The following is a 27,069-nucleotide window of genomic DNA, read 5'->3' as shown; positions in this document are numbered from 1 at the left end:
TAGTAAACCTCATATATGACTGAATATGTTAGCATCACTAATGGAAATGATGGCCATGGCAGCAGAATGCAATTACAAAACACGTTATATATTTTACCAAAAAAACACCAAATGCTTTGACAAGTATTGAGATATGGGAAAAAAAAAAAAAAAACCTCACTAGTTGAAAATGGTAATATTATAACTGTGCAGTGTCAAGTATGTGGAATTTAAGCTTTCGTGTAAAGTATGTGGAATTCAGCTACATTTGTTAGACCATGAATTTGGTTACACTATAGGGTTCCTCATTAGAAACAAAGAAAATTTTTAAAAAGATGCTCTTCAATAATAAAATTATAATGTGATTTAATTATCTTTTAATTACTTATCTACACAAATGACCTTAGATCAAGTACAGGCAAAATATAAGTTGCAAAAACATCTACATGTAGTATGAGGTTTTTAAAAAATAATACAAAGTTCATTCACAGTGCACAAGTGAAAAACAAGCTTTAAATATTTAAATAACACATAGCCATGATCATTCAAAAGGTGAAAACATTTTTAAACATATTTCCATAATGCTAATATACCTGAAAGTAAAATACATATCAGCCTTGAAAATTGAGATAAAGACCATTACTATGATCCCATTTATTGAAGAGAAAACACCATGTTTGTTTTTTCAGGTAAATATATCTAAAATAAATACATACAAAATTATTAACTAGCTAAGGAATTCATCTTTAAAACCCATACACTGAATCTTGTATATGAAATTCCCAAATTGTAACATTAGGAAGCAAAACTCTCCGCAATGTTTCCTACTCTCTTTTACATTATTGGTTCACATTTGGTCACTAAATAATTTATGTGAAGGAGTCCTTCTGAATAAAGCCTGGAAAGCAGGGTAACACAAAGAGAATTTAATTAAATGACAAGATAGGCTGACTGCTCTGCCTGTGACTATGGCCACAGTCAATTTGACAGTGAAGAGCAAGAGCTGCACCACTTGCTTCACCTATACACACTGATTAACATCCTGTCCAACTAATTTTGGCTATCATCTGTTCAAAATTCCTCAGCCTCCATACAAAGCTGTATTCTCCCCATTTTTTGAAAATTCATCAAACAAATGATTTCTTGTCCTATTTGTCTTCACTTCTGCATACTGAATATCTGAAATTATTTTTTTACCTTGAATTTCAATCATTTTTAATTTTTGAACTATAGACACAACACACAAGATTTACTGTTGAGACTGAATTTTATTTTTTTCTCTTCACAGCATCTGCATTTAATAAATATCTGTTTTTTGAGGGCGGGGGAAGCATATTTAGTGTGAGATCAGCTAAAATAAAAAAGAAAAGAAAAAACCACGAAAGAAGCCAATTTTAATGAAGGGGACAGACAGGAAGAATGTCAGTATTCATATGGGATTGTTAATAATACGTTTTTATGATCTACTTAACATATTTAAGTTATAATATTAATCTCCTCAAAGAAGCCATTTCTTTGTCCCCACCACCATTTTTAAAATTTATACACATGGAAGTGGTAAAAATTACTGCCTAATTTAAGGGCATTCTTTTTCCCTCTAAGTTCACAGCAACAAATATGGTCCTATTTCTTTCTTTCTTTTTAAAGAAATAGGTGTGTAGTTGTAAGGAGTGTTTTACAACTGCATGAATATTACCACTGCAAGATGTCTGCTTCAGTGAGGGGTTACCTACCTATTGTAGCTATAGGTAGTAGTAGAGGTAGAGGCTAGCTAGAGTGTTCAAGCAGTGAAGCCATCTCCTAATCCTTGTATAGAACATCACAAAGTTCACTCCCTTTCTGCTGACCACTGTCCATAGACCTCAAAAAAACTCCACAAAATATTCTTGACTACTCATCTACAAAATAACAATATGTATACTGCTGCTAGCTGCTAAAAATTGGATCTACTTTTCTTATCAAACAGTGTAAAGCAAATATTCACGGAATTTCTAGTTTCTGAAATATTTTGTGACATTCTCCAACTCTGTATATGAGAGGTTATCAATTTTTCCTGATTTTAAAAAAAAGTGGAAATTGGGCAAAGGAACTGTTATCAACAAGGGAATTGTAACAATTCCAAGAAAACATAAAATTAAGTAAACTGTAGAATAAAAACTGTTATACAATGGACATTTTTATTAGATAATAAAGACTTAAAAAGGTAGCAAATGAGAGACATTTTAAGTTAAAAAAAATGGTATATTTGCTTTAAAGCCCTTTAACTAATAAAAATTATACAAAACACAAGAAAATGTTGTGAGGGTATTTTACTGAACTGCAAAGAATTAAACTTTAAAATTTTCTTTAAATTTTCAGCTGAGAGAGGGAATGGTCAACATCATTCTAATTGTTGAAAGTTTTTAAAACAGTATATGGAGGCCCTGGGAGTGTAGCTAAGAGTATAGCATTTGCTTGGTACATGCAACACCATGGGTTTGATCCCCCCAGTACTGAGAGAAAAAAAGAAAAAACTCATGAAAGAAAGTCTTTTCCTGATTCCTAGTTCAAATGTTTGACAATATTCTAAATAAAATTAGTCAATTATCCTTCATCTTTTTCATCATTTGTCATAATCCAATGGCTCTGTCAATAGGAAAAAGAAACCACTGTTAACAGGAAGTCTAACTTAAGTATACAATATTCAAAATGAATTAATTTCAAATGGATATAGGGAGTGTAAAAATAGCAACTGAAGGTAAGCTGCTAGTGACAACTTCCAATGCTAACTTCTTGTCTAGCAATGAAGGGTTGAGGTTCCTTTCAATGAATATACACTAAATTATTATAATCCAAATTAACCTATCCAAGGGTTTCCTCTGTTACCCAGTTTTCTTTCATGTGGTGAATATAAATTGAATTATTACGCTCAAATAGTTCCTGGATATAGAACGTTAAAGATACAGACAATGACTTAGCAGGCTACCATCATTTTATATACAATTGATAACTTCTTAAAAATTGCTATGTTTTATTCCAAAACAACTAGCATTACATTCCTGGAAAAGAAACTTGAGAGTGAGTAACATCTGTTAATAAATTTAGTGCCACCACAAATAAGACAACAGCAGTGAGCAAGTTTCTTATCTTCAAGGAGTATACCTAATGGTAACACCAATCTTATAATCCCAATTTGTCACTCCAGAACAACTGAATAGGATGTCAATGCCATTTCCACTGTTCTTTCATTCAAGGCAGCTGATGGTTAAAGTGCCTGTAACGCACATAAATTATTTGTATCCTATGACTTTATTGTATGGGTAGAAAGGTGGAATAGCAGAAGAAAAAGAGGCAGGACAAAAGACTTTGAAGTTTTCTTTCTCTAGACGTACGTAGAGGCGATTATATTGTGAGTAGAATTCTGTAAAAATAAACCCATTTGATAAATTTAGGTCTGGGAGACAAATGCAAAACTTCTAAACAAACTTTATTACTTCATGATCACAAAAAAATTGAAGTTTCACTAAGTTTGCAAGTTTTATTGAAATTATTCAGAATATCATCTACCATAAAACATTAGCATAATTTTATCAAGTATGATGTCTGAATGAAAATATATTAGCATTCATTTCTTTTTAAAGAAAAAGTTTAAAATGCAACTAGTAGAGAAGACTGCACAGTTGTGTTGGGTATAAACATCCTCAGTAAATATTAGAATTATAATTACTTCAAACTATTTTTTAAAAAGCAAAATGAAGGCTAAGGAACTCCACATACATTAAAACTATAATTGAGCAATTATTTCTCCCAATGCTTGGTAACTTTTCTAAAATGATTGGAATGAAGAAAGGTTACCACTCTGCCAGATTTACTGTTTTAAATGGATCTTTAAGGTAAAAAATAGATCATGTGTCCAATTCATGGATATTTTGCAAGAGTTTAGAGTCATAAATCACAAGGATTGCGAAGGGCCTTAGAGACTCCAGGCATGTAGGAAACAAGAAAAATTGGGATGGTTTTCCTTTGTGCAAGGTTGATCCATGCACCAGTATCATCACAACCTGCTTTTTAGGATTGTACTATACTGTTCCTGAGACACTCTGGCAGAGAAGAGGAATATCTCTAGCAGCAATGGCAATTCTAGATATCACACTGACCACATTAGAGGGCAGACACTATTATATAAAACATTGGCTAATTGGAAAGCTGAGACAGGAGGACCACGAGTTCAAAACCAGCCTCAGCATTGGTGACGTGCTAAGCAACTCAGTGAGACCCTGTCTCTCAATAAAATACAAAATAGGGCTAGGGATGTGTTTCAGTAGCCAAATGTCCATGCCCCTGGGTATACTGGTACCCCCCAAAACAAACAAACAAATAACACTGGCTGGCTTTGAATTTCCTCAGTTAATTACAAAACCCAGAAATGTAGCTTAAATTATCTCCCCCAAAGGCCATATCTATAAATGAAAATGTCATGTGAACACTGGTGCCAAAAAGGAGAAGATCCAGATCACGAAGCACTAAAAATGTTCATCGCTAATCCTATCTAGTCATACTAATTATCATGACCAGAATGATACTGGAACATTTTATGGTTTTAAAATAATTTTTTACACATGGGAGACATAGAAAAATTTATAAATGTAAATAAACACCTTTAAAAGCACCAAAATTATATTTGGCTTGTGTTAAAGATAATTCTGCATTTTTGTATACTTCTATATATCTGTTCTTTAAAGAAATAAGCAAAACAAAGCAACAAAGCTTTCCTTGAAATGTGTTTAACTCCTTCCTTTCTCATTTATTGCTGGAGTAGTTATGAATGATGTATGATCTGAGTAGTACCTCTCTTTTTAGTTTGCTTTCTCAAAAATATTTTCCCTATAGTAGTGAAGAGGTGGTAGTTTTGCTTAGACTGAACTGGGTGCAGCCAGGGAAGTAACTTTACATTTCTACTCCTTCCAGTTGCCATCCTTTCACACGCAGGCTGCTTGTACATAGCTCACAGATAAGGAATGGAAATTTTACAATAAATGATAATGGCTTAACCATAGCATTTTTTCCCTTCAAATTCTTCAGTAAAAGCAAACAATTACTGATTATAATGCTACTAAGGGAAATCCTTAAATATGTATTTTATTGTATTTTATTAGAAACATGCTTAGAATGCCAGACTTCACAGAATCAGACAAGTGTCAGTATATCAAGATCAGTAATAAATTCTAAGGCTGTGTAAGTTACACAGAAAAAGGTTTATCTAAATGCTTTTAAACAAAAGAGAAAAAGATTAAAAACAATTATTAAAATTACTATAGACAAGCCAAATAGGAAATTTTACAAGTTGAATATTTAACATATACATAATTATCCAATAATTATGAACAAGGGATAAAACAATAACACCTACAGTTCAGTTTTTAACATGCCGATGATGAGTGATCTGCAGATTATAAAATATCTTAGCTCTTTACATTCACCTTCGTTCTGCCTATAATGAATGCTAGAGGATATTTTTGGTTCAGCCAGACAGCAATCAAGTTTTTTAAAGGAACATTATATACATGAAATTCAGAAGCTGTTTCTCAGATTCATGCCTTAAAGTTATTACATTGTAAGGAACAATCAGGATATAGTCAAGCAGAGTAGTAAACTGCTAATAAAAATTTAGAATACAAATTTGGTACTTGGTACCAAAGCAGCAGCAGACTCTTTACTCACTTAATACAGTTTACTTCTCCTGATGAAGAGCTTCAATGAAAGCATCAAGTTTTTCTTGAATTTCTCTAACTTTCTCTATGGAGATAACAAGAGATAATGAATGAGTTAGCTAAATAAAAACAAATTTATTTTTTAAAGGCATTGCAAACCACAGGAGATAATCACTTACTAAAAGGTCTAGTATACTTATTTATCTGAAGTATAAGGAAAAAGTTAGAGCCCCACTACCATACCATCTGAGGTCCACATAATGTTTTTTGAAAGAGGGAGGACAAGATGTGTGTGCTTTGGAATCTATTAAAAGTTAGAGATTCTTACAGAGAATGCATGTATAGAATAGATGTACCATTCTGTATATAATTTTAGTAAGTTCTCAGATTCTTTGAAGCTCAAGCAAGGACTCAGCAAATCTAAAATAAAAAAATTTAGCAAGACCATTTTAAAAACTGAAAAAAAAGGGGGGGGACCAAAAAAGAACCAAAAAATATATTTTTAAAAAATGAAAATACAGATGGATTTCTAACTGCTATTAGACTAGGAAATGACTTTTTAAGTATAAAGTAATAGGAGAAATAACAAAGGAAAGATCAACCATTCTGATCACATAGAAATGTATGCTTTCACTTCTAAATATCACAAGATTAAAAGGCAAAGAAAACAGTGGGAAATATTCACAACATACAGAGAAGGGTGATAACACTTTAAAAACACACACAAAAAAGTACTTTTCAATTGTAAATGAAAAAAGTTTAAAAACACCAGAGCCAGTAAAGGCAGATTTACAGTATTTACTTGATATAAGTTTTTCAGGTTTATAGACTTCCAAATAAAATCTTGGAAATGTACATTTTTCTCTACAAATGTGAACAATCTGCAGTATATAACGATCTCTTACTGAAAGTAAAAAAGTCATGATTAATATTACTAACTGACAACTTAATCCTGCATCTCCTATATTATGGTTTACACTAAGCATGATTACAAACAGTTTTGGCCTTTCTAATATAACTTAACATATTATGGAAATTATCAGATAAAGTGAGTTGACTGGTTCAAAGCTAGTGATCTACAGGTAAAACTGGCAAGCATTCTACTTGTATCCAGAGAAAAATCAGACGATACAGTTCATATTCAGCATTTATATTTAAAAGAAAATAATCTGCAATTAAAGATACAAGTGACTTTTTTAACAGCAAGGGGCATTAGTGATGAGTACCCAATAAAAGAAAGAACTGTTCTTTTTGTAGATTCTTAGCATTGCATGCAATCAACAAAGCCTTCTATGGCTGTGTATTAAGACCATAATGTCACATTCTTTTTCTGGCAATTTAGAATTTCTAATTTTTGATTAGATTAAGATTAATATAAAACCTATGGGGAAGAAGGGTCTCCTGTTTTAATCAAAGTATTTGTTGAGCATATATGATAACAGTTATCACAATGGTGACGTTACTTCCTTATAGACAAGATTAAACTAGAGGAACTGTAGAGAAAAATAATCCCAATCTATGTCTTAGTTTAGTCCATATATTTTGATAGGCTGGCTTTCATTTCTTAATGGCAGTCAAACTAATAAACATACTTACCTTCACAAAATAAGGCTACATTGATAGTTTTAAAAATTATTCTGTCTAGTTGCTTAGAAACAGTCAAGTCTGTTTTTTGCAATGAGTAGAAATGTTTCACAAAAGTACAATTCATCAGTTAAAGGATTTTTTTTAAAGGGTGTACAGGAGGAGGATAAAGTTTTCTAAACTGTCTCACAGAATTCTGGAAATGGACAAAGTCTTTAAAAACTTGAATAGCACAACACACAGAAACCTCAGAGGCATTTAGAGGCTCAGTAGTGCCTCTGAATGCTTCCATGATAAATACTTCTACTTGGGCATATCGTACCTTATAAAGAGATTTGATACATGATTTCAGAGCAACCAGGCAGCTAGCCACACTTTTACCCTATTAATGACTTCTACCCTCAGCTGGACAAAATATCTGTAGGCATGAGGTACAGTGGTATCACTTAAAACAACTATTTAACATGAAAACCACAGAATTAAAAAAAAAAAAACAACGTGTCAAATTTCCCTTAAGAAGTTTTTATTAAAAAATTGTATAATTAGACTATCAGGACACAGTACCACTATGCCTTGAAACTCAAGAATGACACAAAGGGAACTTAAGTGGGGAGTAATGGGGATGGGTGTCATGAACAGAGGGGAAGCTTTCAAAAAAAAATATTAGTTGTCACAGATGTATTCTTTTAGTGCTAACTAAAAAAAAAAATTCATTTATTTGTCATTTTTTCACCTGCCCAATGCACTTATGGTACAAGAAGATATCCTTTCTTTGGGAAGCATTCCTTGGTTACTCTTTCACTCAAAATCTGTGAAGTATCTACTATGTCTGTGGTAATTTCAAATGTGATATTTCAGTTGCAAGTGGTGGCAAACACTTATAATTACAGTGACCTGGGAGGCTGAGGCAGGAGGATCACAAATTTGAGATCAGCCTCAGCAAAATTTAGTGAGACCCACAGAAACTTAGGGAGACTCTGTTTCAAAATTAAAAAAAAAAAAAAAAAAAAAAGACTGAGGTTGTAGCTTAGAGGTAAAGTGTCCTTGGTTCAATCCTTAGGGCAAAAAGATAAAAGAAAAAAAAAAAATTTCAATTCTGTAGGTGTAACTACTAAAAATGTGGATGTTAAAGCTTGAAGACTTAGCTCTGTCTGTATTCCTATAATTCAAATGTAGTATGATTCAGCATCATAAACTGAACATCAATAGTAATAAAGCAAATACTATTATTTTAAGTCTATTTGTTACAAATACTACCTTTAATGTGAAATAAGACATATTTCAGTTAAAATCAGGAATATGAATATAAATCAGATTAACTGTTTATAAAGCAAATTCCCTTTTCTATTAAAATTTTATAATTACAGAATTCTGATAGAATTTGTGATTTATTTGATAAATGAAACCAACTCAGGAAGGGATTAACAAATTACTATTTCTGTTACACAATTCTAAATGAAGTGAATATGAAGTCTACTTTCCATTTTACCCAATGTTTACTTAAAAGATGAGCTATTTCAAACATCAATTCATTGTGCTTCTTGATTGAGTCATGAATATTCCCATAATCCCCGACTCATAAACCGCCAGTCTCAGTGAATGAAGTTCCTTCTTTTTTCTTCTCTTTAGATGACTTGACACCCATTCACATTTTGGGTCTCTTTATCTCCACATGAAATGATACTGCTACTCTCATTTTCTTTTTGAGTCTTCTGATACTTGCTCTAAAAGTCTCAAATATAGACTAATCTGTAATTAGGTTTTGAATACACTGTGAATGCCAAAGGCCAAACCCAGGAGAAGGTTCACTTCAGTGGTTAATACCAGTTTAGAACAGGAACAAAGAGCTACACACAAAACACTACCACATGCACTGAAATAAACCTTTTACAACTTTTGATGTTTTTAAAGAAAGCATGAAGAAGCAAGCTGCAGGCTTACTACTGCAGGGTACTTTCAGCAAACCACACATCCAAAGATCCAAATGTCCTCAACAGAACTGTTTTATAACATGCTGCATAAGCATTTTGTACCATGCTTTAAGATACCTTGTAGGTGAGATTCTGTTATAAAGAGCTGTTCACTGAAAGACTGAAAATTAAAGGAACACTTCTTACTAGTACATGTTGTTCCTTAAAAGATTTGCCTTTTATTAGACAATTATACTATGCAAGTATCTTTTAGAAGGAAGAATATTAAATGTGGGGAAACATGGGGAAAAAAAGAGTAAGAACAGATTCAAAATAATGAACATGTTAAAATCTTCGATTAGACAAAGGCAAAAAAAAGTGCACTTTATAGCTGATAAAAGGAAGAACCAGAGATACAGTCAAATGGGTACATCTCAACCTAGCATTTATCTTCTGAGTCTTGAACCCTGTTTTTTTCCCCTTAGAAACAGGCATGATTATTTTTAAAGACTCATTAATGAAGACAAACAGAATACTACCTCTTGTTACATGAGGTGGAGGCACCAATTCATATCTCCTGAAAACCTATTTAAGACTGGCATAGACTTCCAAAGCTGGGGTCCCTAGACTTCTGGGATCTGTGAAAGCTGGGTTATTTCCATTATTTCAAAAATTCAAATGGAAATTTTTGTTTGGGCTAGAATTATATCCACTTTCTTCATGACTGTTTATTTAAATTGATTGGGAACTATAATTGGTAGCTCCGTGTTTTTAATTTAAAAGCGCGTAAGTGTATTATTGTAGACAAAATCTTCTAAGACTCGACTTCACAAACAGTAATGAAAGGTTTGATGACCCCCGCCTTTAAATCCCTGTTCTAATCCTCTGATTATCAATGGGGGAATATTTTATATCATTTTTAGAAAGAAGAGAACATAATGTGATGTATACCTCATAGCTTATACTACTATGTGGCATTTTGCCATTACCCTTACAACTGTGGAGAAGTCATAGTCCTAGTTCTAATTGATCACATGCCTATAATCATATCTTTTAAAATTTTTCTTTCTGTTTACTCCTTGGTGTGTATTTATTTGATGTTAACATTCTGGAAAAAAATGTAATCATAAACTGCAATCTATTTTCACAAAGCTATATGATTCATCTTGGAAAGATCAGTTTTATAAAGTTTTTCTCATGAATCAATGTGGGCAACAGCAGGGACTGCTTTTATGAATTCCCTACTTAAAATCATTGAGCCTAGTACAATACTTGCTCTGTAATAGATGTCCATGAATATTCATTCAGTGTTCATAGTTGAGTGAACCAACTTAACCATAACTTAATTCAAACAGTAAAGATAATTACTAAAATATTTGCTATTTTATGACCCCTAAACAATATGATTTTGAAAAAAAGTTTATCTTAAGAAAGTCTGTGAGGTAAACTACAACTTATGTTTGAGCCAGATTCATTTTGGTTAATATAATCAAAACCCCTTCAAATATTTTCTCCATATTTTGAAACCTATTCTCCAAAAGACTTCAGTATGGATACACACAGATTAGCCTTGTATCCATGTTTTTACACTTGTTAGACCCTTCACCTTTTCTAAGTGGATGGTGAACCTAATTTCAGCTCACTGATTATTGATCTGCTTTAATTACCAACAGAGTATTATCATTCCAGGTGCTTGTCAATATCAACAAATAGAAAATATTTTTATATTTTAGAAATAATATTTATGGAAGATTGTCTATGTGGTATGTATAATTCATCTAGTTCTTTAGATATGTTTTATCTTTAGGTAAGTTTAACCAAAGAGCTGTGAATTTGGACTGCATCATTTTCATTTTTCACAGATTCCTTATGAACTTACACTGAGGAACATTACTATGAAGAGTCCATGAAATGCATGATTATATGTAGCCATTTGATTCACATCCTTTAATTCCGTCTCTACTTTAAGAGGACTGATGGGCAATTTCTCTCAGGTATGTGTACCTGGCATACCTACCCATCTCCTAAGTACCTGCTGTGCTGTGGTCTGACAGTCACCATGAATCAGGTTTCCAATGTACACCAACCATTCTGCCCCTAACAAAACATGTGGAACCCTTGAGCATGTTATTTTGAGGGGTTAACAATCTTAATCCAAACTTCACTTCATTTGCTTTAGATTTTTCCCTTTCTTCCCATTCAATGTTTTCACTTAAGTATTTTTATTTTTTTGCATAGAATATGTTTATAAACTGCCTCAAATCCTTTTAGGGATAGGCCAGGAAAGTGATAAACAAACTAACAAGCTTGTTTGTAGAAAATGTCATTAGCCAACTGATTTACACAATATGCCATAATATTGTAAAAGTGGTCTTTTTATATTGGTAATGCTTTCTAAATGAGTAATTTAAGAACATTTTGCAGGGTGGGGACAGGGACTACATATTTGTCTTATTTAACCTTCTAGGAATAATTTCTACATGGGCAAAGAAATTTATTTTTATTTATGCTCAACAGTTGGAAAGCTCAACATTATAAATACCTATAGCATTTGTTTTCAGCAATATAAGTAAAAGATAATAAATTTTTATGGAATTCATGATCATCTTTTTAAATATAAAAGCTATACATATTCTACCAATTGTCTACTGTGAATTATTTTGTATGAAGTACATGAAATATTCCATATTATAACTATCAATTCAAATTATGAGCAAAATCTTTAAAAGTTTTTGTATAACTAATTAGAACAAATAAAAAAAGTTATTCTACATATGCAGTTAACAATTTTATTTTCTCCAATAAACGAAGAACATACTTGCAAAGCAGGTAAATAAATTCCTTTTGCCTGCTTCTGCAGGAAAAACCTAAATATCAATATATTTTTTAAAAATTTAGGCAATTAATTAGGAAGACTGAAAAGAAATCAGTGAAATATTCTGTCCCAATAAGCTTAAAAAAAAAAATCGGTCATGTTTTTCTTTTCTATTTTCCTCCATTCTCAAAAGTATATTATTGCTCTGAGTTTTGTTAGAAGAAAAGCTGAAACATTTTAAGAAAAGAAAAACCACCCAGGCAGCCCTTAAAGAGATAGGACACCATTTATCACCTGCAAAGACAGATTTATAAGAAGAGGGCCCCTTCTGTTCCTTTAAGACTGCAAAACAGATGGGAAGTGAATGGACAGTCAATGGGAGGAGAAAACACATGGGAGGTGCTGCTGTATGTATGTTCCCAGCATAAGAAAGAGGTCAAGATTGTAACTGCATGACTGGGTCCTGGAAAGGGTCTTTCTTCAAGCTGTTACAAAGACAAACGCTGTTCCTCATCCTGCTGTCAAACTGTTATAAATATTGGTTTGTCAAAAGACCTTCAGTACTGAAACTTTAAAAAAGGAGGCGTAACAGACAAATGAATCATGAGAATGATTCTTAAACAGTCAGATCATAAATGTAATTTTAAAAGTAAAAGGAAATAAGATCAGAGAATGTACTGATTCATGAACCCAACTAAAAATTCACGAAAAAAAATACAGAATTAAAAATCTCAGGATTTAATAGTTACAAATTGAGATAAAATGAAAAAATAAAATAAAAGTCATATTTCCTAAAATAGGATGTTGCATTAGGACAAAGTGTACTAAACAAGAAGAACAGAATTCATGCTTTATTATGCTGACTTTACAACTTCTGTTATTCATCACAACAATCCTGGAAGGAGGTATAATTACTGGTATAGGTTGAATATCCCTTATCTGAAATACTTGGGACCAGAAATGTTTTAGATGATGATGATGATGATTATTCTGGAATATCTGTTTTGACTCTACGGGATGAACATTCCTAATATGAAAATTTAAAATTCAAAAGCCCAGAAAAGTGTCACATTGGCACTTAAAACTGGATTCTGGAGCATTTTGGATTTCAGATAAGAAACGCTCATCTTGCATTGGTTCCATAAGTTGAAATATAGCTCAAAAAATGAAAATAACCTCAGAATTACTTTCACATATTTGTTAAATTAGAAAATCTTTTAAATTTTACACCACAATTTCTTTTTCTCGGTAGAAAAGGAAAATCAAAAGTTAATATTGCAAATGACAAATATTATAATCTCGAATTACTTTTTTTAAACAAATGAAACCATTATGCATATCTTGAGGAAATACACTTTTTCTAGATTCTTAATGACTTTTCACTAGGAGAGTAGGCTCTAAAACAAACAAAATCCAAAAACAATTCCAAAAAGATTTTATCTCTAACATATATTGTTAGACCCAGTTTTATCATAACTACTTATATAACTGGCTAAAAATCATTAGCCTCAATGAACATCAATTTCCCCCCATGAACAATGGAAAAAAATGCCTTATATGCTCCATATGACTTTAAAAGAAATGTAAGTTTTGTAAAATGTAAAGCACTATACAATGTGTGGGACAGATGAAAGCTGATTCCAAAGTATCAAATGATGCAGTTACAATGGGAATATTTTCTAATCCTAAGTGCTAATGCTTTCTCTTATTTTCAGTAATCTTGGAAAAAATCTATTTCAGCAGAAGTGAGAATAAAAGATCACAAAGTTAAGAAGCAAGTGCACTATTGTAAGATTTTGTTTTCCTAAGTAAAACAAAATCAAGATCAGAAAGTAGCTGGACTGTATGTAAAAACCAATCATTAGTTTTATGATGAGATTGATTTGAGCATTGAGAATGGTTTGAGAGACATAATGAAAACATAAACACACATAGGAAGGCTAGGGTCCTAAATGTAGGTAGGGGATTAACTTTCAAAGGACAGTGATTCTCAGAACATGTTACACTACATTCAATGTGGTTTCTGAAATATTTGGAACTATATAAAGTAAATGGAACCATAGGTTTTATTAATGTTGCTTGTTTCTCTGAATGAACATTTTGAACTAAATTTATGTGAGGAAAAGTAAGTGAAATTTAGCTTACTCTGACAGATGAGAAACTAGAAATTAGGGCACCGAAAATGAAGATATAGGGGTATAACAGGAAGTCAACTGGAGAGCACTCTTAATGAAAACTGTGTTCCAGAAATTATATTGGTAGGACTACATTACAAATTTTGTTAAATTACAATGTTAAAATGGTAATCTCTGATTGGCAACACTTAAAATTTTACCATCTATATTTTTATAATTCACTATAATACATATGTACTAGTTTTGTGATAATAACAATTTTAAAAACCCACTAAAATTATGATAGTGTACTTGGTAAAGATCTGTCTAAAGACATATACCTCAGGGTATAAAGTGGTACAATAAAAGGAAATTCTAAAGATTAAAAAAAAGAAATCAAATTCTTGGCGCAGAAAGGAGATCTAAGTTAAAAATAGCAAACTTCTTAATATGACACAAAATACTAAAAGTAGGGAATAGATGAAAGAAATATTCTAAGGAAAAATTAGAACAGAATGTTCTGTACACAGGTAGAAACAATGAAAGAGAAAATCTATTATTTAAAATATGCTGAACAAGCTGGAAAACTTCACTTGTACAAGAAAGATTTCAATTCATTTTCAGAGGACAGACCCAAGATTGGAAGTTGCAGTAAACGAGAATTCACTGTGAATTACAATCATTGAGAATGATACCATGATGTGCAATTACCATGTGGTCCCATGCAATGTCTCTTGGTACTTACTATAACCATGAAGAGGCTATCTGGGAAAATATCTGTTACTTTGAAGACTGTGCATATCATGTACTATCTTCCCTTCCCATGCACAAGATAATTAAGATTATAAAATTTCTAAGGTAATTTTTAAATTGTGCTAATGGGGGGTAGGTATAAGAGTTTAGAAATGTATAAAATTTAGAAATTTATAAAATCATAAGGGGGGACCCAACATGGCTGCCGGCAAGGAGGCAGCACTTTCAATGCCTCTGCAGGAACGGGAGCAGAGAGGACCATTAATTCACCTGCATACAGCCTGCTGAGGGACTTCTAGCAAAATTCCGCTGAAAGGAGACCTGCCGGGAATTAGTAAGTCTATTAGAGGGGTCACTTTGTCCCAGACGAGTGAATCTCAGCGAGTGAAACTCAGCAGAAACTCACGGCCAACGCCGAACTCCTGCTGCCGCCCACACTTTGCAGCGTACTTACAAACGGCCACAGCCTGCTTGGGCCCCAGCTGGCCTAGCGCAGAGGCGGTTCGGCGCTGCAAACGACCACCCCCTCCGATCACCCCCCCCCCCCCCCCCCCGCCGGCTCGGCGCTGTGAACAACGACCCCCACCCCCCACCCCTGCCCCGCCGCGCTCGTGTAAACAGCTCCCACTGGGGCGTGGTCCCGCCGGCTCAGCCGAAAAACCGCTGCTCACACATTGCAGCGAGCATACGGAAGGCTGGGTCCTGCCTTCCCAGCTCTGTGAGCCGCCTTTGGCGGTTCGGCACTGGAAACAACCACCCCAACCCCCAACCCCGTGCTCGTGTGGACAGTCCCCGCCTGCCGGGCGCTGCTAAAGGCCCCGCCCGCCCGGCTTTTGCACGGGGGAATCAGGAGTGGCGCGTGACCCGCGGCGCAGAATTCCGGCTACCGCTATCACCAGTGCTGACAACTGAGGTCTCTTGCACCAGCTTCCAGGGGCGTGGCTACCAGAGGGCAAGCAAATTCGCTGGGGGTTCTCAACCCCAAGCTCTACAAACTTAGGGTCCAAGGGAATGGCAAACAGGGAGAATGTGCCCAGGCGTTCTTGAAAACAGGGCTCACAGGAACAGCAGACTTGGTGTGTAGCCAATATTGTGGTGAGCTTCACCGGTGCACTCAGGATTAGAGACCCGCCCAGTCCAGGAGGAAGAGCTGATGCACAGCAATTGGCTCCCGCCTACTGAGAGGAGAAGCGTGGCCCAGTGGGCACAGCTCCACCTACTGGAAGAATAGTGAATCGAACTCTAAGACTGCATTTTTTTTTTTTTTTCTTTTCTCTGGACTCCTGTTTTATTCACACTATGGATGATCTCTCTCATACCAGAATTGTAGTTAACAATCTGAATTGATGAGTCTAAAAGACTGCATGTATTAAAAATTTTTTTTTTTGGTTTTGTTTTGTTTTTGTTGTTGTTTTCCCCAAATTTTTATTAATTCATTTTATCTTATTTTTTAATACTAATTTTCATTTTTATTATTGCAATTATGATTTCTTTTTAATTCTTTTTAATTTTCTGTTTCCTTTCTCTCTCTCTTCTTTTCTTCTGTCTTTGCATTTATTTTCAATTCTCATATTCCCCCTTCCTTGAATTCTGCCTGCTTACTCTCATTCTCCTTGGTGACTTATTCCCTCCCCCTATAATACCTTTCCTCCCAAGCAGCAAATAAATTTATAGGAGTAATCAACAACTCAGTAGTCAAACAGAACAAGAAGCAATATGAAAAAGCAAGGAAGGAAAGGAGTACAAACAATGCAGGAAGGCCTAAATACCCAGGAGAATATAGATTCATCAGAAAAATGGTCATATAAAGACCTCAAGGAATACCTTAGACAGATGGAATGGAACCTTAAAGAGGATACGAGACAGCAAATTCAAGCAGCAAAAGAACACATTGAGAACGAATTACAAAAACAGATAAAAGAAGAAGTTAAGCATCTTTATCAGGAGATAGAGATTATAAAAAAGAATCAGACAATAATCTTAGAAATGAAGGAACTTATAAACCAAATTAAAAACTCAAATGAGAGTATCACTAACAGAGTGGAGCAAGTAGAAGCCAGAACGTCAGATAATGAAGACAAAATATATCATCTTGAAAAGAGTCTAGCCAACTCTGATAGGCTGGTCAAAAATCACGAGAGAAGCATCCAAGAGATATGTGATAACATTAAAAAACCAAATTTAAGAGTGATCGGGATAGAGGAAGGCACAGAGATTCAAACCAAGGGAATGTGTAATCTACTACATGAAATAATTACAGAAAACTTTCCAGAAATAAAAAAGGAAACAGATATACAAATTGTAGATGCATACAGAACACCGAGCATACAAAATCAAAGTAGACCAACGCCAAGACACATTGTTATGAAGATATCCAATATACAGAACAAAGAGAAAATATTAAAAGCTACAAGAGAAAGGAGGCAGATTACATTCAGGGGTAAACCAATAAGGTTAACAGCGGATTTTTCATCTCAGACACTGAAAGCGAGAAGATCCTGGAACAACGTATTTCAAACACTGAAAGACAATGGATGCCAACCAAGAATTCTGTATCCAGCAAAATTAAGCTTCAGGTACGACAACGAAATAAAAATCTTTCATGATAAACAAAAGCTAAAAGAATTTGCAGCCAGAAAACCAGCATTGCAGAATATCTTGGGCAAAACACTACACGAGGAAGAAATGAGAAACAATAACCAAAGCCAACAGTGGGAAGTGCCCCAGTAAAGACTGACGGAGGGGGGAAAGCTAATCATGGAGAAATAAACTAAATTAAAAAAAAAAAAAAAGAGAGAGACAAATAATCAAACATGGATGGAAGTACAAACCATATAGCAATAGTAACTCTAAACATTAATGGTTTAAACTCTCCCATAAAGCGACATAGACTGGTAACATGGATTAAAAAAACAAATCCAACAATATGCTGCCTCCAGGAGACACATCTGACAGGAAAAGACATACACAGGCTGAAGGTGAAAGGTTGGGAAAAAATATACCATGCACACGGTCCTCGCAAACAAGCAGGTGTGGCCATCCTCATATCGAACAAAATCGACTTCAAGACTAAGTTAATCCAAAGGGATAAGGAAGGCCATTATATACTGTTAAAAGGAACCATTCACCAACAAGACATAACAATTATCAATATTTATGCACCAAATAATGGTGCTGCGACGTTCATAAAACAAATTCTCCTCAAGTTCAAGAATCAAATAGACCACAATACGATAATTATGGGTGACTTCAACACACCTCTCTCACCATTGGACAGATCCTCCAAACAAAAGTTGAATAAAGAAACTATAGATCTAAATAACACAATCAATAACCTAGACTTAACTGACGTATATAGAATATATCAACCATCATCAAGTGGATATACTTTTTTCTCAGCAGCACATGGATCCTTCTCAAAAATAGACCATATATTATGCCATAGGGCAAACCTCAGTAAATATAAAGGGGTGGAGATAATACCATGCATTTTATCTGATCATAATGGAATGAAACTGGAAATCAATGATAAAAGAAGGATGGGAAAATCCTATATCACATGGAAAATGAACAATATGTTACTGAATGATCAATGGGTTACAGAAGACATAAAGGAGGAAATCAAAAAATTCTTAGAGATAAATGAAAATACAGACACAACTTATCGGAATCTATGGGACACAATGAAAGCAGTTTTAAGAGGGAAATTCATCGCCTGGAGGTCATTCCTCAAAAAAAAGAAAAACCAACAAATAAATGAGCTCACACTTCATCTCAAAGCCCTGGAAAAGGAAGAACAAAACAACAGCAAATGCAGCAGAAGGCAAGAAATAATTAAAATCAGAGCGGAAATCAACGAAATTGAAACAAAAGAAACTATTGAAAAAATCAACAAAACTAAAAGTTGGTTCTTCGAAAAAATAAACAAGATTGACAGACCCTTAGCCATGCTAACGAAGAGAAGAAGAGAGAGAACTCAAATTACTAACATACGGGATGAAAAAGGCAATATCACAACAGATGCTACAGAAATACAGAAGACAATTAGAAATTATTTTGAAAACCTATATTCCAATAAAATAGAAGATAGTGAAGACATCGATAAATTTCTTAAGACATATGATTTGCCCAGACTGAGTCAGGAGGATACACACAATTTGAACAGACCAATATCAATGGAGGAAATTGAAGAAGCAATCAAGAGACTACCCACCAAGAAAAGCCCAGGACCGGATGGGTATACAGCGGAGTTTTACAAAACTTTTAAAGAAGAATTAATACCAATACTTTTCAAGTTATTTCAGGAAATAGAAAAAGAGGGAGCTCTTCCAAATTCATTCAATGAGGCCAACATCACGTTGATTCCGAAACCAGACAAAGACACCTCAAAGAAAGAAAATTACAGACCAATATCCCTGATGAACCTAGACGCAAAAATCCTCAATAAAATTCTGGCGAATCGGATACAAAGGCACATCAAAAAAATTGTGCACCATGATCAAGTAGGATTCATCCCTGGGATGCAAGGATGGTTCAATATACGGAAATCAATAAATGTTATTCACCACATCAATAGACTTAAAGATAAGAACCATATGATCATCTCGATAGACGCAGAAAAAGCATTCGACAAAATACAGCATCCCTTTATGTTCAAAACATTAGAAAAACTAGGGATAACAGGAAATTACCTTGACATTGTAAAAGCTATCTATGCTAGGCCTCAGGCTAGCATCATTCTGAATGGAGAAAAATTGAAGGCATTCCCTCTAAAATCTGGAACAAGACAGGGATGCCCTCTATCACCACTTCTATTCAACATAGTTCTCGAAACACTGGCCAGAGCAATTAGACAGACAAAAGAAATTAAAGGCATAAAAATTGGAAAAGAAGAACTTAAATTATCATTATTTGCGGATGACATGATTTTATACCTAGAAGACCCAAAAGAGTCTACAAAAAAACTACTAGAACTAATAAATGAATTCAGCAAAGTAGCAGGTTATAAAATCAACACACATAAATCAAAGGTATTCCTGTATATCAGCAACAAAACTTCTGAAATGGAAATGAGGAAAACCACTCCATTCACAATATCCTCAAAAAAAATAAAATACTTGGGAATCAACCTAACAAAAGAGGTGAAAGATTTATACAATGAAAACTACAGAACCCTAAAGAGAGAAGTAGAAGAAGATCTTAGAAGATGGAAAAATATACCCTGTTCATGGATAGGCAGAACTAACATCATCAAAATGGCGATATTACCAAAAGTTCTATATAGGTTTAATGCAATGCCAATCAAAATCCCAAAGGCATTGCTTGTAGAAATAGATAAAGCAATCATGAAATTCATATGGAAAAATAAAAAACCCAGAATAGCAAAAGCAATTCTAAGCAGGAAGTGCGAATCAGGCGGTATAGCGATACCAGATTTCAAACTATATTACAGAGCAATAGTAACAAAGACAGCATGGTACTGGTACCAAAACAGGCGGGTGGACCAATGGTACAGAATAGAGGACACAGAGACCAATCCACAAAGTTACAACTATCTTATATTTGATAAAGGGGCTAAAAACATGCAATGGAGGAAGGATAGCATCTTCAACAAATGGTGTTGGGAAAACTGGAAATCCATATGCAACAAAATGAAACTGAACCCCCTCCTCTCACCATGCACAAAAGTTAACTCAAAATGGATCAAAGACCTTGATATCAAATCAGAGACTCTGCGTCTGATAGAAGAAAGAGTTGGCTACGATCTACATATAGTGGGGTCGGGCTCCAAATTCCTTAATAGGACACCCATAGCACAAGAGTTAATAGCAAGAATCAACAAATTGGACTTACTTAAACTAAAAAGTTTTTTCACAGCAAGAGAAACAATAAGAGAAGTAAATAGGGAGCCTACATCATGGGAACAAATATTTACTCCTCACACATCAGATAGAGCCCTAATATCCAGAATATACAAAGAACTCAAAAAATTAGACAATAAGATAACAAATAACCCAGTCAACAAATGGGCCAAGGACCTGAACAGAAACTTCTCAGAGGAGGACATACAATCAATCAACAAGTACATGAAAAAGTGCTCATCATCTCTAGCAGTCAGAGAAATGCAAATCAAAACCACCCTAAGATACCATCTCACTCCAGTAAGATTGGCAGCCATTATGAAATCAAACAACAACAAGTGCTGGCGAGGATGTGGGGAAAAGGGTTCTCTTGTACATTGCTGGTGGGGCTGCAAATTGGTGCGGCCAATTTGGAAAGCAGTATGGAGATTCCTGGGAAAGCTGGGAATGGAACCACCATTTGACCCAGCTATTGCCCTTCTCGGACTATTCCCTGAAGACCTTAAAAGAGCGTATTACAGGGATACTGCCACATCGATGTTCATAGCAGCACAATTTACAATAGCTAGATTGTGGAACCAACCCAGATGCCCTTCAATGGATGAATGGATTAAAAAAATGTGGCATCTATACACCATGGAGTATTACGCAGCACTAAAAAATGACAAAATCTTGGAATTTGCAGGGAAATGGATGGCACTAGAGCAGATTATGCTTAGTGAAGCTAGCCAATCTCTAAAAAACAAATACCAAATGTCATCTTTGATATAATGAGAGCAACTAAGAATAAAGCAGGGAGGAAGAGCAGGAAGAAAAGATTAACTTTAAACAGAGACATGAGGTGGGAGGGAAAGGGAGAGAAAAGGGGAATTGCATGGAAACGGAGGGAGACCCTCATTGTTATACTAAATTACATATAAGAGGTTGTAAGTGGAATGGGAAAATAAACAAGGTGAGAAATGAATTACAGTAGAGGGGGTAGAGAGAGAAGATGGGAGGGGAGGGGAGGGGGGATAGTAGAGGATAGGAAAGGTAGCAGAATACAACAGTTACTATTATGGTATTATGTAAAAATGTGGATGTGTAACCCATGTGATTCTGCAATCTGTACTTGGGGTAAAAAAGGGAGTTCATAACTCACTTGAAGCTAATGTATGAAATATGATATGTCAAGAGCTTTGTAGGGTTTTGAACAACCAATAAAAAAAAAAAAAAAATAAAATAAAATCATAAAAAAATTAACATTCCTTTCGCCTTAGCCCACTCCTCCAACCACCCTGAGAACTATTTCACAGAGTCTACTAGTTTGGTGGGTATCGATTCACCAATTTTTAAGCTCTCTGTCAAAAATGTGTTCATATCTTGCTTAATTTTGTTTTTTATAATTGCTGCATATATTTATAATGTTGATTATATTTAGGTTTCTGTTCTATTTTTTTTCCATTTTGGAAATGGGGAGAATACTCAAAAACATAAAAGTTTAAAAACCAAACCAAACAAAATTGAATACAAATAAAAATATTCACTCTAATTTCTCTCACTGAAAAACACAGTAAGCATTACTAAATGGGGAGAAATAGCATAATCTCTAGGTTTAAATATGTGTACTGGCATTCTGAAAAATCAAAGAATATTTTCACAATAGCACATAAATAAAACTTAACTTTAAAATAAAACTGCAGATTCAATCCCTAGATTACTGAAGCAAACTTTCTTGCTTTTATTAGTACTTTTAACAAAAGCTGAGTTTAGAGTAAAAAGAATATACTTGCTAACAAAGTGTTGAGTACCAGTAGCCTATATAATAATATGGAGCAGTAAATATCCTTTTAATCTGTACCAATTTATCAATATCTCATAGTCATGATTTTCAAAGAGACTCAGGCCATGAAAAATGTGCTCCATTCTAAAAGCCCATTTTGATTCTGGATTTCCTCATCAATAATTTGGAAAGCTCGCTACCATAGCCTCATCATATGGAATTTTGTGCATAAATAACTACTTCTCTAACACATAGGAGTTTTCCCAAGGATTATTTTGTTTTGTGAAAACTCTTCTTCTTCTTTGTTTCTATTTATTTATTTATTTATTTATTTTGTGGCTAGAACACAAAAGCAGAACCTGCCTCATTTTGCAGACTTAATCCTTTACTATCATCCTTAGCAGCTTTCATCTGTCAATTGCACTTTACTATTAAAAAAAAAAAATTACAAAGGCAGAATTTAAAACTACAATCACTTTTATCCAAAAAAAGATGTCTTAAAGAGTCCATGTATATAATGCATCAATTTAAAAAGTGGGGAAAAAAATAAATATTCACTCAATATTGAAAAAAAAAGTTTAAGCACTGATAGCTTAAAACAGAAATAAATTATTTTTTTCTGCTGTGAATAACAACATTAATCTTTCCCTTTTCCAAACATACACATTTCTAGTAATAACCATTCCAAAAAGTACTTTAAGAGAATATATTTTAACTGTGGTATATATACATAATGGAATATTACTCAGCATTAAAAGAGAATAAAATCATGGCATTTGCAAGTAACTGGATGGAGCTGAAGGATATTATGCTAAGTGAAGTAAGCCAATCTCAAAAAAACAAATACCAAATGTTTTCTCTGATATAAAGATGCTGATCCATAATGGGGATCGGCAGTGGAGCATGGGAGAAATGGAGAAACTTTAGATAGCGCAAAGGGAAGGGAGGGGAAAGGAGGGGGCAGGAGGGTAGGAAAGATGGTGGAATGAGATGGACATCATTATCCCAAGTACATGTATGAAAACACAAACAGTGTACCTCTACTTTGTGTACAACTGGAGACATGAAAAACTGCTCTATATGTGTACTATGACTTGAAAAGCATTCTACTTTCATATATAACAAATTAGAATAAATAAATAAATTTTAAAAAGAGAATGTATTTGAATAAACAATTCCTAATAAACTTAGAAAGTAAAAATTTTTCTTTTTCTAAATAAATTGGATGGACTACAATTAGAAAACCACTGATGACCTATAAATAAGAGGCTTCCATGTAGCTGAAAGCAAGACTACAAAATATGAGGAAGCGAGTGGGTGAGTATAAAAGTGAATATAGCAAATGTAAACTGCTGTATGAGAAACAAGATGACAGTTTTCTGATGAGAGAGAGTAGAAGAAGGTTTCTTAGGACGAAAAGGGCCTTCTTCCTCCCCCTTTTAAGTCTAGAGAAGGGGGTTAATGAAGACTCTGTACTAAAAGATCATGATCAAACATTCACAGAATTTGTATAATACATAACATAGGTATGGTGAACTGAAGACTGAACTAGATCACATGGTCAGAGTGGTCAATCATAACAGACATGAAAATATTTTCTTTAAATGGTTATTTTGGTTGACTAACAGTTGCTAATAATGGGAAGCCTTCATTCTGTTCAACTGAATAATACACTGGCAGTACCTGAATAAGATTTTTAATAACCGAAGGAAGGCAAATATGTAGAGAGGAGGAAAAATAATGGTTTAGGTTCAAGTCATAATTATCGAAAAGAAGGTACATAAGAAAAAAAAAGAAAGGAAAAACACTGTTTAAAGAAATGCTAGAAGCTAGGAGAGATAAAACAGTGTTGAGGCCAAACAAACACAGTAATAGTATGAGAAACAAATGAGGATATAGGAATTATGGTCCTTATAGTGCATCATTCCCACCAGAGCACCTTATTCTATTCTTTATGATGCACCCCCACTTTTTTCCTTTTAAAAAAGATTTCCTCTGGCCGGGGATGGTGGCTGCATGCCTATAATCCCAGCAGCAGCTGGGGAGGCTGAGGCAAGAGGATAGCGAGTTCAAGGCCAGCCTCAGCAAAAGCAAGATGCTAAGCAACTCAGTGAGATTCTGTCTTTACATAAAGTACAAAATAGGGCTGGGGATGTGGCTCAGAGGTCAAGTATCCCTGAGTTCAATCCTGGGTACACACACACACACACACACACACACACACACACACACACAGATTCCCTGTGGATCTAGATATCTAGAACTCCACAGCTTAATGTTACCTTCTCCAACTTTAAATCCCTTTAAAATCATTTTCTTGGGTTAAAGCTTTAGAATGAAAATGAACATATTATTGTAGTTGGAGTTCAAATTAACTTACCAAATTTTCAACAGTCACATTATCGGACTTAAAATTTTTATCCCAACTTAAAAAAAAAACAATAAATTGTCTTGTTGTGAAGAGGAAGAACTCTCCAAGAGTACGGGTCCAGGAGCCCGTGATGATGGATGTTGGTGGGATGACAAAAATTATCTTGGAGCCTTGTCAAAATATTCATGTCAGGGCCAAACCTCTAGAAAAATAGTTTTTTACATGTGTACATGTAACTTATTTTTTCTGTGAAATATAAAGTTCCAAATTCTAATAATATTTTTGGGATGATTTTCAGTCCAACAATATTTCAGGGTCACTGTTTTTACCTACAACACTCAAAGATATGATATGCATAGGAGAAGTTTAGGAATGTAAAGTGACAATGGAAATTAAATTCAAGAGTTATCTTAACATTTTTCCTTTCTAAATACATTGGAATAAAACCATACTGGCTAACTAAGGGTTCCATTTAGCTATCTGATTTTTATTCAAGTTTGACCATGACATAAAGATATTCTATAGCTATTCCATAAATCAGAATAATGTTTGAGTTCAAAAGGGTCTTTTTAGGTTTAAGTAGCTATAGTACATTCCTCTTCTACTCTTAGCTTTTAAAATGATAGTTTTAGATTATTTTGCTGCCTTCTTACCATCACTTCAGAAATGAACTAGTACATTTAATAATTAATGCAATTATTAAATAATATTAACTATGAATAAAAACATTTTCATTATAAAAATGATTTGTTACTGAATATCTGGTAGCTAAGAATAAAAAAGAATCTTCCATCTATAGACTGTATTTTTAAGTTTTAGGATCATAAATGAATCTTACGCAGACGAAGATACAAAGGTTCTATCTTGGCTCCTTTCTAATTATCCAAAGAAAGCTTAGGATGAAGGATAAGAGGAGACTAGGAACGTGAAGAAACACAAAGAGAAGCCCCAACAGCATTGTATACACCCAAGAGAAACAAACTTAAAGTTTCCAGAAACAATTGCTTGCTGTCTGGGAGATGCTCAGGCATCAAACAATAAAGAACAGTCAACAGAGGCAAGAGGCCGAGCACGCTGCTGTGATTCCTTCTCTCTAATCCCTCTGAGCTCCAGTAAAAAGGCCAGCTGTTGCCACCTCGCGTAGGGAGTCAGCAGAGCAAATTAACTGCCGGGATGGGGGAAGTTGAGGATATTGAAAAATTCTAATTTACCATCCTCTTCAGTTATACTGTTTTTAACACTAAGGATATCAAACTATAACATTACAATAAGCCTGTACAATGGTAACCCAAGTAAAGAAATTTATCACTGTTGACACATTTCATTACTAAATATGAAGTAATACACTGAAACTTGTTAGAAAACATTTCAATGCTCCCAATCTAGCTCAACAAAAAGCCTACATTTAGAATAATGGCCACTTTGTTCAATTAAAGATTCCATATCTGTCACAGCTGAACTTTAGGACTCTAAATATGAACACAACCACACTAAAAAACTGTCTGAATTTGGGGCAACTTAAAGGCTACTTAATTATGGTGCAATCTGACAGAGTATATTTGGAGATATATTTATAAGTCATATAAAGAAAATTAATTCCTTTAATCTGTTTATGGCTTCATATATTCTTTGGAGTTCTTTTATCTAGATGTTCTATCAAAGTTTTCATATAGTTTGAAAGTTTTTTAAATTACAGGAAGTACACAAGATAACTGTGAAGATGAAAGTCATCATCACTAAAACGTATGTCTTTCTGACCCACCTTGTGGAGGATACTGTTAATCATGGAAGCATCCCAAAAAGAATAATTCTGTATAATTATATTTTTTCAAAGGTTTGAGTTTTCCCCTATAAGTTAGTTCAGTGCAGTATTAAAATACCAGGTTGAAAGTTGAGCAATCTAAATGAATGTTAATGGCTCTTTAATTTTTGGATATCAATGATTACACAGAGAATACCAAGTAAAAGTTGGGCTTTAGTGAATGAAAGACAGAAACCTAAGTCTCAAGCAATTTTATAATAATGGTCCAAACACTCACAATAACCTAATTAATAGTTGATACAATAATCACAGAATAAAGAATAAAAGAACTCCATGTTGTACCGAGGACACTTAGCAACAAACAGTATGAGCCATTGTTACCATTCCCAAATCTCACTTTCAAAGGAGGGATGGGGGAAGAACAAATTACAACAAAAGTTTATTAAATCTTGGGGCTGGAGTTGTGGC

General features: G+C 34.2%; 1 protein-coding gene across 4 annotated transcripts in view; it reads right to left on the bottom strand.

Moving 5' to 3' along the window:
- Nucleotides 1–328: 328 nt before the first annotated feature.
- The window catches only part of Opa1 (OPA1 mitochondrial dynamin like GTPase), a 90,440-nt gene continuing 63,699 nt past the window's right edge, over nt 329–27,069 (bottom strand). For all 4 annotated transcript variants that reach the window (XM_076868806.2, XM_076868808.2, XM_076868807.2 and 1 more), the window contains 2 exons: nt 5,680–5,754; nt 329–3,379 (listed from right to left, as the gene is read on the bottom strand). In XM_076868806.2, the coding sequence (XP_076724921.1) occupies nt 5,690–5,754 (65 nt within the window). In that variant the 3' untranslated portion in view covers nt 329–3,379; nt 5,680–5,689. The remainder of the gene's footprint in view (nt 3,380–5,679; nt 5,755–27,069) is intronic.

This window comes from Callospermophilus lateralis, chromosome 10 (genome assembly GCF_048772815.1).
Source record: "Callospermophilus lateralis isolate mCalLat2 chromosome 10, mCalLat2.hap1, whole genome shotgun sequence".
Lineage (NCBI taxonomy): Eukaryota > Metazoa > Chordata > Mammalia > Rodentia > Sciuridae > Callospermophilus > Callospermophilus lateralis.
Note: the sequence above shows the minus strand (reverse complement) of the source record. Positions and strands in the feature narration are given on the sequence as shown.